The sequence below is a fragment of the Callospermophilus lateralis genome, chromosome 1, assembly GCF_048772815.1.
Source record: "Callospermophilus lateralis isolate mCalLat2 chromosome 1, mCalLat2.hap1, whole genome shotgun sequence".
Taxonomy (NCBI): domain Eukaryota; kingdom Metazoa; phylum Chordata; class Mammalia; order Rodentia; family Sciuridae; genus Callospermophilus; species Callospermophilus lateralis.
The window spans coordinates 209,915,127-209,927,275 of record NC_135305.1 but is presented as its reverse complement, the minus strand read 5'-3'; the positions used below and the strand labels follow the sequence as shown (position 1 = coordinate 209,927,275).

Sequence of the window (12,149 nt, the reverse complement as noted above, 5' to 3'; positions counted from 1 at the left end):
GAATCTCGGCAGCCCTGCCTGGGGACGAGCCTCCAGAAGCCCGAGGGACAGGGTTCCAGAGCTTCAGGTGGAGACAGGTGGAGGTTCCCGCGAGCGGCACACCCAGGGAGCCCAGGGAGCTTCTGCCCTTCCCAGGGTTCCTGGCACCGGGAGCCTGTCCGTCCGCGTCCTCCGGGACACCCTGCGCTCCCCGCCATAGTCGCAACCTGAAGGCGGCCCTTCAGTCCTACAGCTCCAACCTCCAGCCCCGGAGCGGCCTCCTCTGCAGCCAGCAGAGGAGGAGGAGGAGGCCCTGCAGCCTCCGCCTGGTGGCTCTTCCTCTGGTCTAAGCCGGTCTCCGATCAGAGGCACCAGAGCGCAGGGACTTGGACGACCTCGGACTGCCGACCAGCCCGCAGGGAAGGGAAGACCCGGCTGTCCCTCCTTCCTCTAGGTGACGGGCCCTGTGGCAGACGCTGGTTGGATGGCCAGGTCACTGTGTCACTTCCGTCCCCATCCCTGACACGTTTGGAAATCGTCTGTTTGGGTTCCTGGATGGTCATCGTCCTCCCTGGGTTCCCCATTAGCCTCTCTGACAGACCAGGGGCAAGGCCGTCCCTGGTGACACAGGGGACCTGGGTTTCTGCCCGGGACCCCCTGCTCCTGCTCCCCTGCCTCCGCTCTTGGCCACACTCCACCTTCCAGCAGCTGCTCAGCCTGGGGTCGTGGTGACCGCTCAGGACTCCCCGGGTTCTGCGCACACCTGGTCCCGTCCCTTCTGTGTTTTACGTGTGACTTTTCTTGATCTGGGAGCTCGACTCCAGGCTCTCGTTGCTGCTCTGTTTGGTTTAGCCCTAGGCGGCTGGCGGCCTCTGTTTCTATATTCATTTTTCTGTGGTGCCGAGGATCGAGCCAGGCCTCACGGGCCAGGCCAGCGCTCCTCCGCTGAGCCCCGGCCCCAGCCCCATTTTGTCTTTTCCTTAGAGAGAGGGTCCCACTGAGTTGCTCAGGGCCTCGCTGTTGCTGAGGCTGGCTTTGAGCTCGCGATCCTCCTGCCTCAGCCTCCGGAGCGGCTGGGATGATGGCGTGCACCAGCACACCTGGCAAAAGAGCTGGAGCTGGGCCAGGTGCACACCTGTCCTCACATCGGCTCCAGGAAGCTGAGGCAGGACGACGCAGGTTCGAGGCCAGGCCGGGGATCTTCCACAGGGCAGTCTGGGATCAGGGCTCCACGTGGGCAGGTTCCGGCCACCTTTATCTCTGAGCCTCTCGAGCAAACTGACCAGACCCGAGGAAGAGGACCGGGACCCCGACTGCAGCCAGAAGCCCAGAGAACACCCCCTAGGGCTGGGGCTGAGCCTCGGCCTGTGGGGTCTGAGCCGCCTCCGGGGGAGAGACTCAGAACAGAACTGGGTTAGAGGAAGCTGCGCAGGTGTCCACTGCAGAGCTGACCACCTGGCGGCTGGTGAGAAGTCCACACCCGTCTGGCTTGCAGCGGTGACGTGGTGTGTGCCCAGCCAGGAACCAAGCCTGGGCTGCTCTCTACTCCCCCCGAGTCTTCTCTCCCGTCGCCTTGGTTGAGTTAGTTGCTTGCTGTTCGCCACCCTCCAGGGTGTGGGCCCCACAGTAGCGGGACCCATGTGTCCCCCGCGCCTATCCACCGAAGTGTCCCCAGCTCCTGGCGTATTAGAGGAGCGCAGGCCATAACAGATGTGGTGCATTATCCTGAGAATCGGGGTTTTTTCCAGGGGCTGTGGCGACCCCACATTCTTTCATTCATTAGTCACACGTTTATTGAGCACCTACTATGCACATAGAGGCTGGGGATAAAAATGGGAAAACACATTGTGGTGGGGAAATGGTCAAAGAAAAAAAAAACCCTTTAAAAAGTCTCATTATGTATTTTAGGCGGTGACTAGTGCTAGAGAAAAAAGAAGTAGTAAGATGAATACAGATCAGAATAGTTGGTGAGAGGGCATGTCCCACCCACAAAGGTCTTCCTGGGAAGGTGACAGTTGTGCAATGACAGGAAGGAGTTGAACTGCTTGGGATTAGGGGGGTGGGGGAAGAGCAATCCAGACAGAGTGAAGACACTGTGCAAAGGTCCTGAGGCAGGACCACGCCCGGTGTATGAGAGGAGAAACTGTCCTTGGTACTTTGAGTAGGGTTGATTCTTCTTGTTGCTATTGAGGCTCAGAGACAGCAAGCTGCTTTCCCAAGGTCACACAGTGGAACCTGCGGTGTAGAATCTGAGCCCTGTTTGGGGGGCTGCACATGTCTATCTGGCCCAGGAGACCTTGGCCAGGCTGAGAGAAACATGTTGGGAAATGGTCTCGTGGGTTGGCAAGGGAAGCCCTGTCCCCGGTTTCCATGCTAAGTTTTTACCCAAGATAGAAACAGGAAGCTACTCTCTGCCTTGCTCCTAGCCTGTAGCTGGGAGGGGGTCACTCGGGGTTAAAGAGGCCTGACAGGACCCTCTGACCACCCTGTACTCTTTCAGGTGCCACTGGGGAGACAGAAGAGACCCAGCTCAGCACAGGCACCCCAAGACAGTCCAAGGTGAGTACGTTCAGATGTTCATTCGACAAACACTCAAGTGCCACTGTGCACAGGTGGCTGGTGCCCTTGGTGGCCACACAACCCTGTGAGCTGGGGGCTGCCTGGAGGTCCCCTCTACATCTGAGGAGACCCAAGGCCCAGGGAACGAGAAGCCCAGCCAGGGTGTGAGAGAATCAACTTCAAACCCAGAAGCGTGCTCTCCGAGACTGCCATGTTCCGGGTCTCCCTGGTACCAGTACGTATTTGCTGAATAGAAAAGTCCTGCCTGAGTCTAATCTGGTCCTGTCATGCTTCACCAGAAAGTAGATCCTCAGTTCAAGGCTGGAGAACAACACAGACCCACCTCGCCCAACAAAAGGATTTTGCAGGTGCCCGGGGAAGCCTGGGGAAGGAATCTGAAAGGGAGATCGTGGGCTCCGCCGGGATGCGTGCAGGGAAAGTTTACAGGAGGAAGGATCGTGGCAGCCGGGTTTTTGAAGGCTACATACAAGTTCACCAGAGAGACACTGCGTGAATTCACTTTTTATCGTTCCCTTCCTCCCCGTGTGTCTGCCTCATTCTGGGTGATGCCAAACCCACAAGCTGCCTACATACTGGGAAAGATGAAGCCAGACATGGACACCGCCAGGAAATCAGGACCGGGCCAGGGAGGGAGAGAAGGACTAGAGACAAGGGCCAACCGGGACCCTTACAGAGGGACCAACGAGGGCTTGCTGGAGAAAGGGCCATTTGGGATGGGTTGTGAGGCATCCGTAGGAGGTTGCCAGGGAAGATGGCTTTGTTTGAGACTTGCGGTGTTTGAAGGATCTAAGCAGAGCCAGGGCCCCTGGTCAGGTTAGAGGACCACTAAAAAAGGGAAGAATGGCCAGGCACAGTGGCCCCCGCCTATAATCCTAGGGACTCAGGAGGCTGAGGCAGGAGGATCATGAGTTCAAAGCCAGCCTCAGCAACTTATCGAGGCCCTAAGCAACTTGGTGAGACCCTGTCTCTAAGTAAAAAATAAAAAGGGGGCTGGGGTTGTGGCTCAGTGGTGGAGCACTTGCCTAGCACCTGTGAGGCCCTGGGTTGGATTCTCAGCCCTGCACATAAATAATAATTTTAAAAAGGTATTTTGTCCATCTACAACTGGAAAAGGGGGGGCTGGGGATGTGGTTAAGCATTTCTGGGTTCAATCCCCAGTACCAAAAAAAGAGAAAGAAACAGGAAGAATCAGGAAGAATGGGAGCTGTTGTAACCGGAAGCTCAAAGCTTCCTGGTCTGTTATAAAGCTGATCCGGGCTGGGCTGTGGCTCAGTTGGTAGAGCGCTTGTCCCGCATGCACCAGGCCCTGGGTTCAACCCCCAGCACCACAAAATCTAAAGGCTCCCCCGCCTCCCCCCCCCCCCGTGGCTCTTTGGTGCTCTCTGAAGCAGGAACATGGGGAGAACCCGGCTGGGGGCTGAGTGAGATATTCTGGGTGTGATGAGCCTGGGGGGGGGACCTGGGGGGGCATCTCCATTGGTCAACTTTCCCTATAAAATGAGAACACGGAAAATATTCAACCTGGCCGGGCTGGGCCGAGCCCCCTGGCAGCCACTTACCTAGCCAAGAGGGGCCCCCGGGTTTCCTCCTAACAAAGAAAACCCCCCCGGGGGCGCCATCAGAGCTGGGGGGGAGTCCTGGGTGGGGGGCGGTGGGGTGGGGATTTCAGTATTTTCCACCCAGAGCCACCCAAGGCCCAGGCAGGTGTCGGGGTTCCCCTGGTGGCTGGGGGTCCCCGGCCGTGGCAAGCCCTCCAGGCCGTCCTTCTCCACAGGGGCCCTCGACGGCCTGCTCCTGGGACCCCCGGGCCGGGCTGGCCAGGATGAGGTGTCCGCGCCCCCTGCGGCCCGACCTGGGCCTGGTCCTGGCCGTGGCCACCTTCGCCGTCCTGGTCCTCTTCAGCCTGCACGTGTCCACACCGCCCAGCTGCCTGCTGCCCGAGAAGCCCCTGGGGACCCCGGAGGTCCTCCCCTGGCCCTCGCCGCCCGCGCGCCCCCGCCCCGCCCCGTGCCTCGCCAACACCTCCGCCACCGCGCACCCCGATTTTGCCGGGCAGCCGCGGCACGTGCGCGACTTCCTGCTGTACCGCCACTGTCGCAGCTTCCCGCTGCTGCAGGACGCGTCGCCCGACAAGTGCGCGCGGCCCGTGTTCCTGCTCCTGGCCATCAAGTCCTCGCCCAGCAACTACGAGCGCCGGGAGCTGGTGCGGCGCACGTGGGGACAGGAGCGCCAGGTGCGGGGCGCGCAGCTGCGGCGCCTCTTCCTCGTGGGCAGCGCCGGCCACCAGCACGAGGCCCGCAAGGTCAACCGGCTGCTGGAGCTGGAGGCGCGGACGCACGGCGACATCCTGCAGTGGGACTTCCACGACTCCTTCTTCAACCTCACGCTCAAGCAGGTGGGCGCGACTGGGCGCCGGGTGGCGGTGCGCTGGCAGGTCCTTCCTGCCCCCAGGGGCACAGGGGACCAGAAACCTCTGCTCATCCCTCTACTGCCCCTCCTCTGACCTCGCTGTCCTTTAGTGACCTGCTCCTCCCCTGGGTGACTGGGAGGAAGGGCAGAGGGATTAAGATGACCTGCAGAGATCTGCTGGGATGACACTGGTTCCAACCCAGCCTCTGCCTCTTGGTTGCTGTTTGGCCTTGGGGGAGTTCATTTGCCTCTCTGTGCCTTTGTTTTCCAGACCTGGGAAATGGGATGTGAATTAGACCCGCCCACCTCTGAGGGCCGCTCTGGGGACTACATGAGACAGTATTAGTAAGGCACCTTGGGATGGGATGTCACTCAGAGGTAGAGCACTTGCCTGGCATGACTGAAGCCCTGGGTTCCATCCCCAGCATCACAAAACAAACAAAACCCTAAGGCACGTCTACAGGCACCTGGTGCTCAGCTAAGTTTGGCGGTGACAGGAGCTCCCTCTCATTTATTTGTGCTGACTCTATCTCCCCATGAGGCTGGGTCGGTGTCTCAGTCCTGGCACGTAGTAGGTGCTCAGTGAGGACCTTTGGATGGACAAGAACCCAGCCCAGGGCAGCAGGAAGAGGAGAGCCAAGTGGAGACACATTGGGGGCCAGCGCAGGGGCACGCAGGCCTGGATCCAAGGCTTCTGGTGGCTCTTTCTCCATGTGTCACCTTGCTCAATGCCCTGTCTGTTTCTTTACCAGGATTGAGGACCACACCTGTCTCCTAAGGTCACATTTTGAGGCACCAGGGATTGAACCCTGGGGTGCTTAACACTGAACCACATCCTCGGCCCTTTTTGTATTTTGTTGTTTAGAGACAGAGCCTCACCGACTCACTTAGGGCCTCACTAAGTTTCGGAGGCTGGCCTTGAACTTGAGATCCTCCTGCTCAAGCCTCCCAAGTAGCTGGGATTTCTTTTTTTTTTAAATTTTAATATTTATTTTTTTATTAGTTTTCGGGGGACACAACCTCGTTGTTTGTATGTGATGCGGAGGATCAAACCCGGGCCGCACACATGCCAGGCAAGCGCATTACCACTTGAGCCACATCCCCAGCCCCTAGCTGAGATTTCTTAAAGCATAAGTGCAGTGAATTTCGCCTTAACAAGTATACACCTAGCACTAGTGACATGCTGGCCCCGTATTGGGTGCTGGGGAGATGGAATAGAAAGGAAAGACACTGTCTCACCCTGAGGGAGCCCAGAGACCAGTGGGAGAGGTAGGTGTCAACTAGTAGTCACATGAGTAACTACAGGGCTCAGCCAGGTGGAGTTAAAAGGAATCACAATAAATATAAATGGCACAATTTTCAGAACATCTTGATTCTTTACAAAGCATCTCCTCCCTGGAGCTCCACCAAGGAAGCAGGTGCCATGATGAGGCCTGTGGGAAAGTTGGGAACTGAGGTCCAGGTCACCCCAGAGAGTGGCAGTAACAGGCTAGCCCTGTTGAGTGACTCCAGCCCTCAAGCTGATGCCCCTCCTGCCCTGCAGGTGCTGTTCCTCGAGTGGCAAAAGACAAGGTGCACCGACGCCAGCTTCGTGCTCAACGGGGACGATGACGTTTTTGCACACACCGACAACATGGTCACCTACCTGCAGGGCCTTGACCCCGACCGACACCTCTTCGTGGGGCATCTGATCCAGAACGTGGGCCCCATCCGGGTTCCCTGGAGCAAGTACTACGTGCCCCAGGTGGTGACGCGCGAGGAGCGCTACCCTCCCTACTGCGGGGGAGGTGGCTTCCTGCTGTCGCGCTTCACCGCGGCTGCCCTGCGCAGGGCCGCCCCTGCCCTGGACCTCTTCCCCATTGACGATGTCTTCCTGGGCATGTGCCTGGAGCGCGAGGGGCTGAAGCCCGCCTCCCACAGCGGCATCCGCACGGCTGGGGTGCAAGCCCCGTCCACCCGCCTGTCCTCCTTTGACCCCTGCTTCTACCGGGAGCTGCTGCTGGTCCACCGCTTCCTGCCCTACGAGATGCTGCTCATGTGGGACGCGCTGAGCCAGCCCGACTTCACCTGCGGCAAGCGGGTGCAGGTCTTCTAAGGTCACCTCAAGGTCCCCCGCCACTGAGCTCCTGTCTCCACTTGAACAAAAATGAAGGATCCCTTCCTCCTGGGAAGCAGGAGGCAGAGGACTTGGTCTTCCCAGGGGAGCTGAGCACAGAGGAGCCCTGGGGTCTAAGGAGTGAATATTGCTGCCTGGTGAACTCCTACACACCCTTCAAAACCCTCTGGGTCTGTGCTCCAGAGTTCCCTCTCCGGATGGGAGCAAACCCAAGCAATGTGACCGACACCTTTCCATGGTGTCTGATGACGGGAGGCCCCTCTGCCAGGGTTCCAGCTGTGGATGCCTCCGGTCCCCTGGGTGAAGGCCCCACTTCCCAGTTCTGACCTGAATCGCAGACTGGACTGACACAACCCCTCTTTCCAAGTGGTGCTCTGGTCATTTTGTGGTAGATAGTTCCAGCCACAGTTCAAGGCCATCCAGGGGCCCCTGTGTCCACTGGAGTGGGAAGCAGTGGTCAGCCTGGGCCAGCGGCTCTACTCCTAATGCCTCTGTGGGCTTCAGGCCCCTGGGTTAGAGAGAGACCGGCCACAGAGGCTGGGGACCAGCCCACCCCACCTCGCCTGTGGCATCGAGTGACATTGGAGGGACACAGCTGTCCGTGTAAGGCTGTGGGAGCTCAGAGTGGCTCGGGGTCCCCAGCCGGGCTTCGTCCCCTCACCTGCACCCCCCCAAGAGCTCAGGGAATGGCTCAGGGTGGGGCCAACTTGCACCCACCCACTGCCCAGGGAAGGGGTGACAGGTGCCCAGGCGGCCCCAGTGTGTGTTACAGGTGGGAGGGTCCACGGGAGCTGGTGACTCCCTGCTGCCCCCAGGCGGGACCTGAGCTCCCCAGGCCCTGTGGGGATGAGGCAGCTGGGCAGAGTGTCCTCAGGGAATAAAGCATTTTGTGAAAACCTGGAGATCAATTTATTTTTTTTAAAAAAAAAAAAACTGTTTCTAAGTGTTAACAAGAGACTGGTCGACATCTATCTTCAGGTCTCGATTTCAGGAGGAGGTACCCGTGGCGGCAGTGGGTGGTTGAAGTGGGAACAGAGGGCTTCTGTCAGGCACCTGGACCTCACCCCAGTCCTGCTCACACGCCCTCTGTGGCTCCCTATTGCCCCCCGCTCACATCTGCCAAGGCTGATTCATGCTGTGGGTTTTCAGGACCTGGAGTGAAAGGCGGTGGGTGGCACTGCTCCTGATGGGTGGGACATTAGACCCCCTTCTGAATCCTGTGGGCCACCATCCAGCCCCACCCCATTCGCTTCTCCTCCCACCAGGACAATGGCTGCGCATCTCCAACCCTCCTCTCCTCCCCCAAGTATCCACTGGGCGCCAACTGTGTGCCTCACACCCTGCCGGGTGCTCCTCCTGCCTCCTGGGGGAAGGGTCCCCGTACAGACCCACCTGGTAGCAAAAAAGCAAACCTGTCAAAGACTGAACAGGTGGGTACCAGGAGTGGTGAGGGCTTGGAGACCCAAATCCAGGTGACGGGATGTGGGAGGCCAACCTTCCGGGTGACTGAGTGACACTCCCTAGCTGGGTGCTGAGGCGCTCAGTCACAGAAATGGGTGTGTCTTGCTCCAGCCCCGTGGGTGAAGCTATGCGCCCCTGTTCCTTTGTAATATGACCCCTTGCCCTGTTTAGGATAGAATCTTCCATGGAAGTGCCTTGTGTGTGCCCCTCCTCTTACTGTGCCCTTGGGTGTGGCCTACCCAAGTGTCAGCCAACCTGCTGACAGTGGACATCATGAAGATAGACTCAGCCCCCTGAAACCTGACCCCTGGCCTCATTTGAATAGCTTCTCCTCAATAAAAGGGGTCAGCGCGTGCTCTTGCGCTCTCTCTCTCTCTCTGCGGACCCTTAAGGTCAGAGAATCCGTCACAGCGACCCCAAAGAAAAACGTATCTGTGTCTCTCGTGTGGTTATTTCGTGCAGCCCAGTTAGCCCAGTTTAACTAGAGTCACCCCGAGCCTTTTAGTCGCGAGAACAGAAACCCGGCAACGGGAGCCAGCATGGTGGGGACATCCAGGTCACAACTTCCCCCACCCTGTCCCTGCTCACACTCACACACCCTCCCTGGCTCCCCATTGCCCCACGGCTCCCCTGCAGCCCTGGGCCGCATCCTCCTCCCGGCCTTATCTGGAAAGAGGATCTTTACAGATGGAATTAAGGTCAATACGGAGGGCTGTATTAGGGTGGCCTCTAAACCCCAGGGCTGTTTGAAAGACACCCACAGAGAAGAAGGTCCCGTGATGATGGGAGAGGTTGGCACGATGTGGCCACAAACCGAGACACTACGGACTTCAGGAGTTACCAGGAGAAAGGCCGGGAAGACTCTCGCGCAGGGCCTCTAGCCTGTCAACACCTTGCCTCAGACAAGCGGCCTCCAAACTGAGGATAAATTCCTGCGGTTTAAGTCATCCAATTTGTGGTCCTTGGTGCCAGCAGCCCTGGACGCTAGGTAAATGGGTCACTGAGCCAAATGCTTCACTAGTCTTATGAAAGGGTCCTATCATACAATCCCCCACTCAGGGTGGAGGGAGGGTGCGGTGAGAGGAACGCTCAGAGCTGGAGTAATGAATGTCCACTCGGATGATCACTCAGGAATTGTGTCCACTGTTCCAGGGCTGGAGGTGGGGGGTCCCCTGGAGGAGAGTGGGAGAAGCCCTGCAGCGGGCTACCGCGTGCCCCTCTGTGGCGAGCCTCAGGCTGGCATCAGGAGGAGCCCACGCAGGGCTGACCCAGGCTCGTCCCTTTCTCTAGAGAACACGCGGAGCTGCTCCGGATTGTTTATTTCCCACGGGGACAAGGAGGGCAGCGTCTGGGGCCCCTCTCAAAGAGGACATTTGCCCCCCCCCAGCTCCATGAACTGGGGGATCCAGGCTGCGGTGTCCCCCAGACGGCGTCACAGGACAGCTCACACTGGCCCGCAGAGGTGGTGAGCGCCTGTCCCAGGCAACCCCCATGCCCTGCCCCCCCCCCCCCCCCCCCCCGTCATCACGGGGCTCTGTGCCTCTGGGCCTGTCCCTGGGACCACCCCCAGGGAGGGCTCAGTGGGGACAGAGAGCCCTCAGGTCCTGTTGGGTGCAGCCACTGCGGCAGCAGCGCCTTGCGGGGTTGGCGGCCACTTCCCGCCGGCGGCGGTGGTGAGAAGCCGGGAGCAGGGCCCCGGGGCCGGGCACTAGCGCAGTGTCCCCGTCCAGCACCAGCCCGTGAAGGAGGTGTCTTCCCGCCAGCCACTGCAGCAGCTCACCTGGGGACAGAGCAGAAGTCAGCAGGGAAATGGGGGTCCCAGAGGACACCCCACACTGTGTGCACCCAGCCGGGGACCCACCAGAGGCTCGTCATGCACAGGGAACAGGGAGTGGCTGTGCGCAGTGGCACCGCCTGTGATCCAGCAGCTCAGGAGACTGAGGCAGGAGGAAAGTCAGTTTGAGGCCAGCCTCAGCAACTTAGTGAGGCCCTGTCTATAAATGAAAAATAAAAGGCTGGCGCAGTGGGGCGCACCTGCCATCCCAGCACTCAGGAGGCGAGGCAGGAGGATGGTGAGCTCAAAGCCAGCCTCAGCAAAAGTGAGGCCCTGCCTCTAAATAAAATAGGGCTAGGATGTGGCTCAGTGGTTGAGCGCCCTGGGTTCAATTCCTGGTACAGAAAGAGAGAGAGAAACTGGCTTGCTTATTTGGGGCCCCTGCACACATAGGAAGCTGTTTGTTCCGTCATCCCCTCTCATGCCCACACTTATGTCCCCAGCTGTACATGTCCCCACCTGCCACCTGCCTGCCCCAAGCCCGACCCAAAGAATGTTGGGCTCCTGGAGCTGCAGATGGTGCTGGTTCCCCCAGAGGTCCAGACCTGGTCAGAGATGGACCCACACACTCCCCGAGGTGCAGAGTTGGTGGGGCCCCTCCAGGTGCACATGTGTGCAGGAAGGGACACCCAGGGACCCAGCACCCTCTACAGGAGACTCGGGGACAGAGTAAGGAGGAAGAGGCACAGAGAAGGCAGCAGAAAACCAAGACGAATATTTTGGGACTGGGAATGGGGCTCAGTGGTAAAACTGGTGCCCGGGATGCACCAGGCTATAGGTTCCAACCCCAGCACCACGACAATGACAATAAAAAAATATAAAGCAATAACCCCCCCCATGTACACTGGGGATTGAACCCGGGAGCTCTACCCCTGAGCCACATCCCCAGCCCCTCTCTTATTGTTTTATATAGAGTCAGGGTCTCCCAACGACTCCGGAGGCTGAGGCAGGAGGATGGCGAGTTCAGAGCCAGCCTCAGCAACTTCGCGAGGCCTTGAGCAGCTCTGGACACCTTGTCTCAAAACAAAAATCTTTAATACATCAAAATTAAGGGGAAAATTCATCAAAATCAAGATGTTGTTAAATACAGAGCGTCCCACCCGCGCACTGGAATGTCCTGCTCTCCTGCGCCCACGGTCCCCACACCCGCAGGGGACCCAGCCTCTGGCGACCTTCACCGCTGCCCGCCTGCACCTGTTCCACCCAGGCATCCCCGAGCGCAGTCCCCGTCCGTCCCCACTCACGGTCGCCGCCTGGCGCCGGCTTCCCAGCCTCGGGGGACCAGCGCGGGCCTCCGCACACGCGCACCAGCTCGCGCACGAAGTGCTGCCCGCACAGCTTCTCGCGCGCATCCAGGGCGAGCGCGGGGCCCAGCGCGAGCACCAGGGCCGCGACCAGCAGCGCCAGTGCCCGGGCGGGCAGACGAGGGTCCATGGTGGCAGAAGACGCCCAGCCCCACCGGGGACTCTCCCCTTATAGGGCCTGGGCCGCCCCAGCTGGGGGCCCTTGGAGGAGGAACACAGCCTTCCCAGCGGGGCCGGGCCAAGGTCAAGGGTGGGATCAGGGCCTGGGGGCCCTGGAGCCGCCTCCTCCAGGGGACGCTTTACCGCGGGACTCAGTGTGAGCAAATGAACGCACCCGGCCTGGGTCAGTCCCCGAGAGACAGACAGACAGAAACAGATGGACAGCAGACACAGAAAGAAAGGGGGAAGCCAGCATGGGGGGCTGCGGGGTCTCCTGAGCTCAGCAGTGTTCAGGCACTTCCTGTCC

The 12,149-nt window shown here is 59.5% G+C and overlaps 2 protein-coding genes across 2 annotated transcripts; one reads left to right on the top strand and one right to left on the bottom strand.

The window, feature by feature from the left end:
* The first annotated feature begins 4,381 nt into the window (after window positions 1–4,381).
* On the top strand, window positions 4,382–7,417 carry B3gnt3 (UDP-GlcNAc:betaGal beta-1,3-N-acetylglucosaminyltransferase 3). The gene is made up of 2 exons (XM_076870408.2): window positions 4,382–4,954; window positions 6,512–7,417. Exons 1-2 carry the CDS (start codon window positions 4,382–4,384, stop codon window positions 7,061–7,063), a joined length of 1,125 nt encoding a protein of 374 aa, XP_076726523.2. The 3' UTR covers window positions 7,064–7,417.
* Window positions 7,418–10,122: 2,705 nt separating this feature from the next.
* Insl3 (insulin like 3) lies at window positions 10,123–11,813 on the bottom strand. Its single transcript, XM_076870400.1, has 2 exons — window positions 11,624–11,813; window positions 10,123–10,325 (listed from the first exon to the last, which is right to left on the bottom strand). Exons 1-2 carry the CDS (start codon window positions 11,811–11,813, stop codon window positions 10,123–10,125), a joined length of 393 nt encoding a protein of 130 aa, XP_076726515.1.
* Window positions 11,814–12,149: the final 336 nt, after the last annotated feature.

What these genes read in the sequence shown, in the direction of transcription:
- B3gnt3 (XM_076870408.2), top strand. Translation starts at nt 4,382, where the DNA reads ATGAGGTGTCCGCGCCCCCTGCGGCCCGACCTGGGCCTGGTCCTGGCC. An exon ending in TCAACCTCACGCTCAAGCAG is followed by an intron (nt 4,955 to 6,511) that starts GTGGGCGCGACT and finishes CCTGCCCTGCAG; the next exon opens with GTGCTGTTCCTCGAGTGGCA.
- Insl3 (XM_076870400.1), bottom strand. Translation starts at nt 11,813, where the DNA reads ATGGACCCTCGTCTGCCCGCCCGGGCACTGGCGCTGCTGGTCGCGGCC. An exon ending in GCCGGCGCCAGGCGGCGACC is followed by an intron (nt 10,326 to 11,623) that starts GTGAGTGGGGAC and finishes CTCTGTCCCCAG; the next exon opens with GTGAGCTGCTGCAGTGGCTG.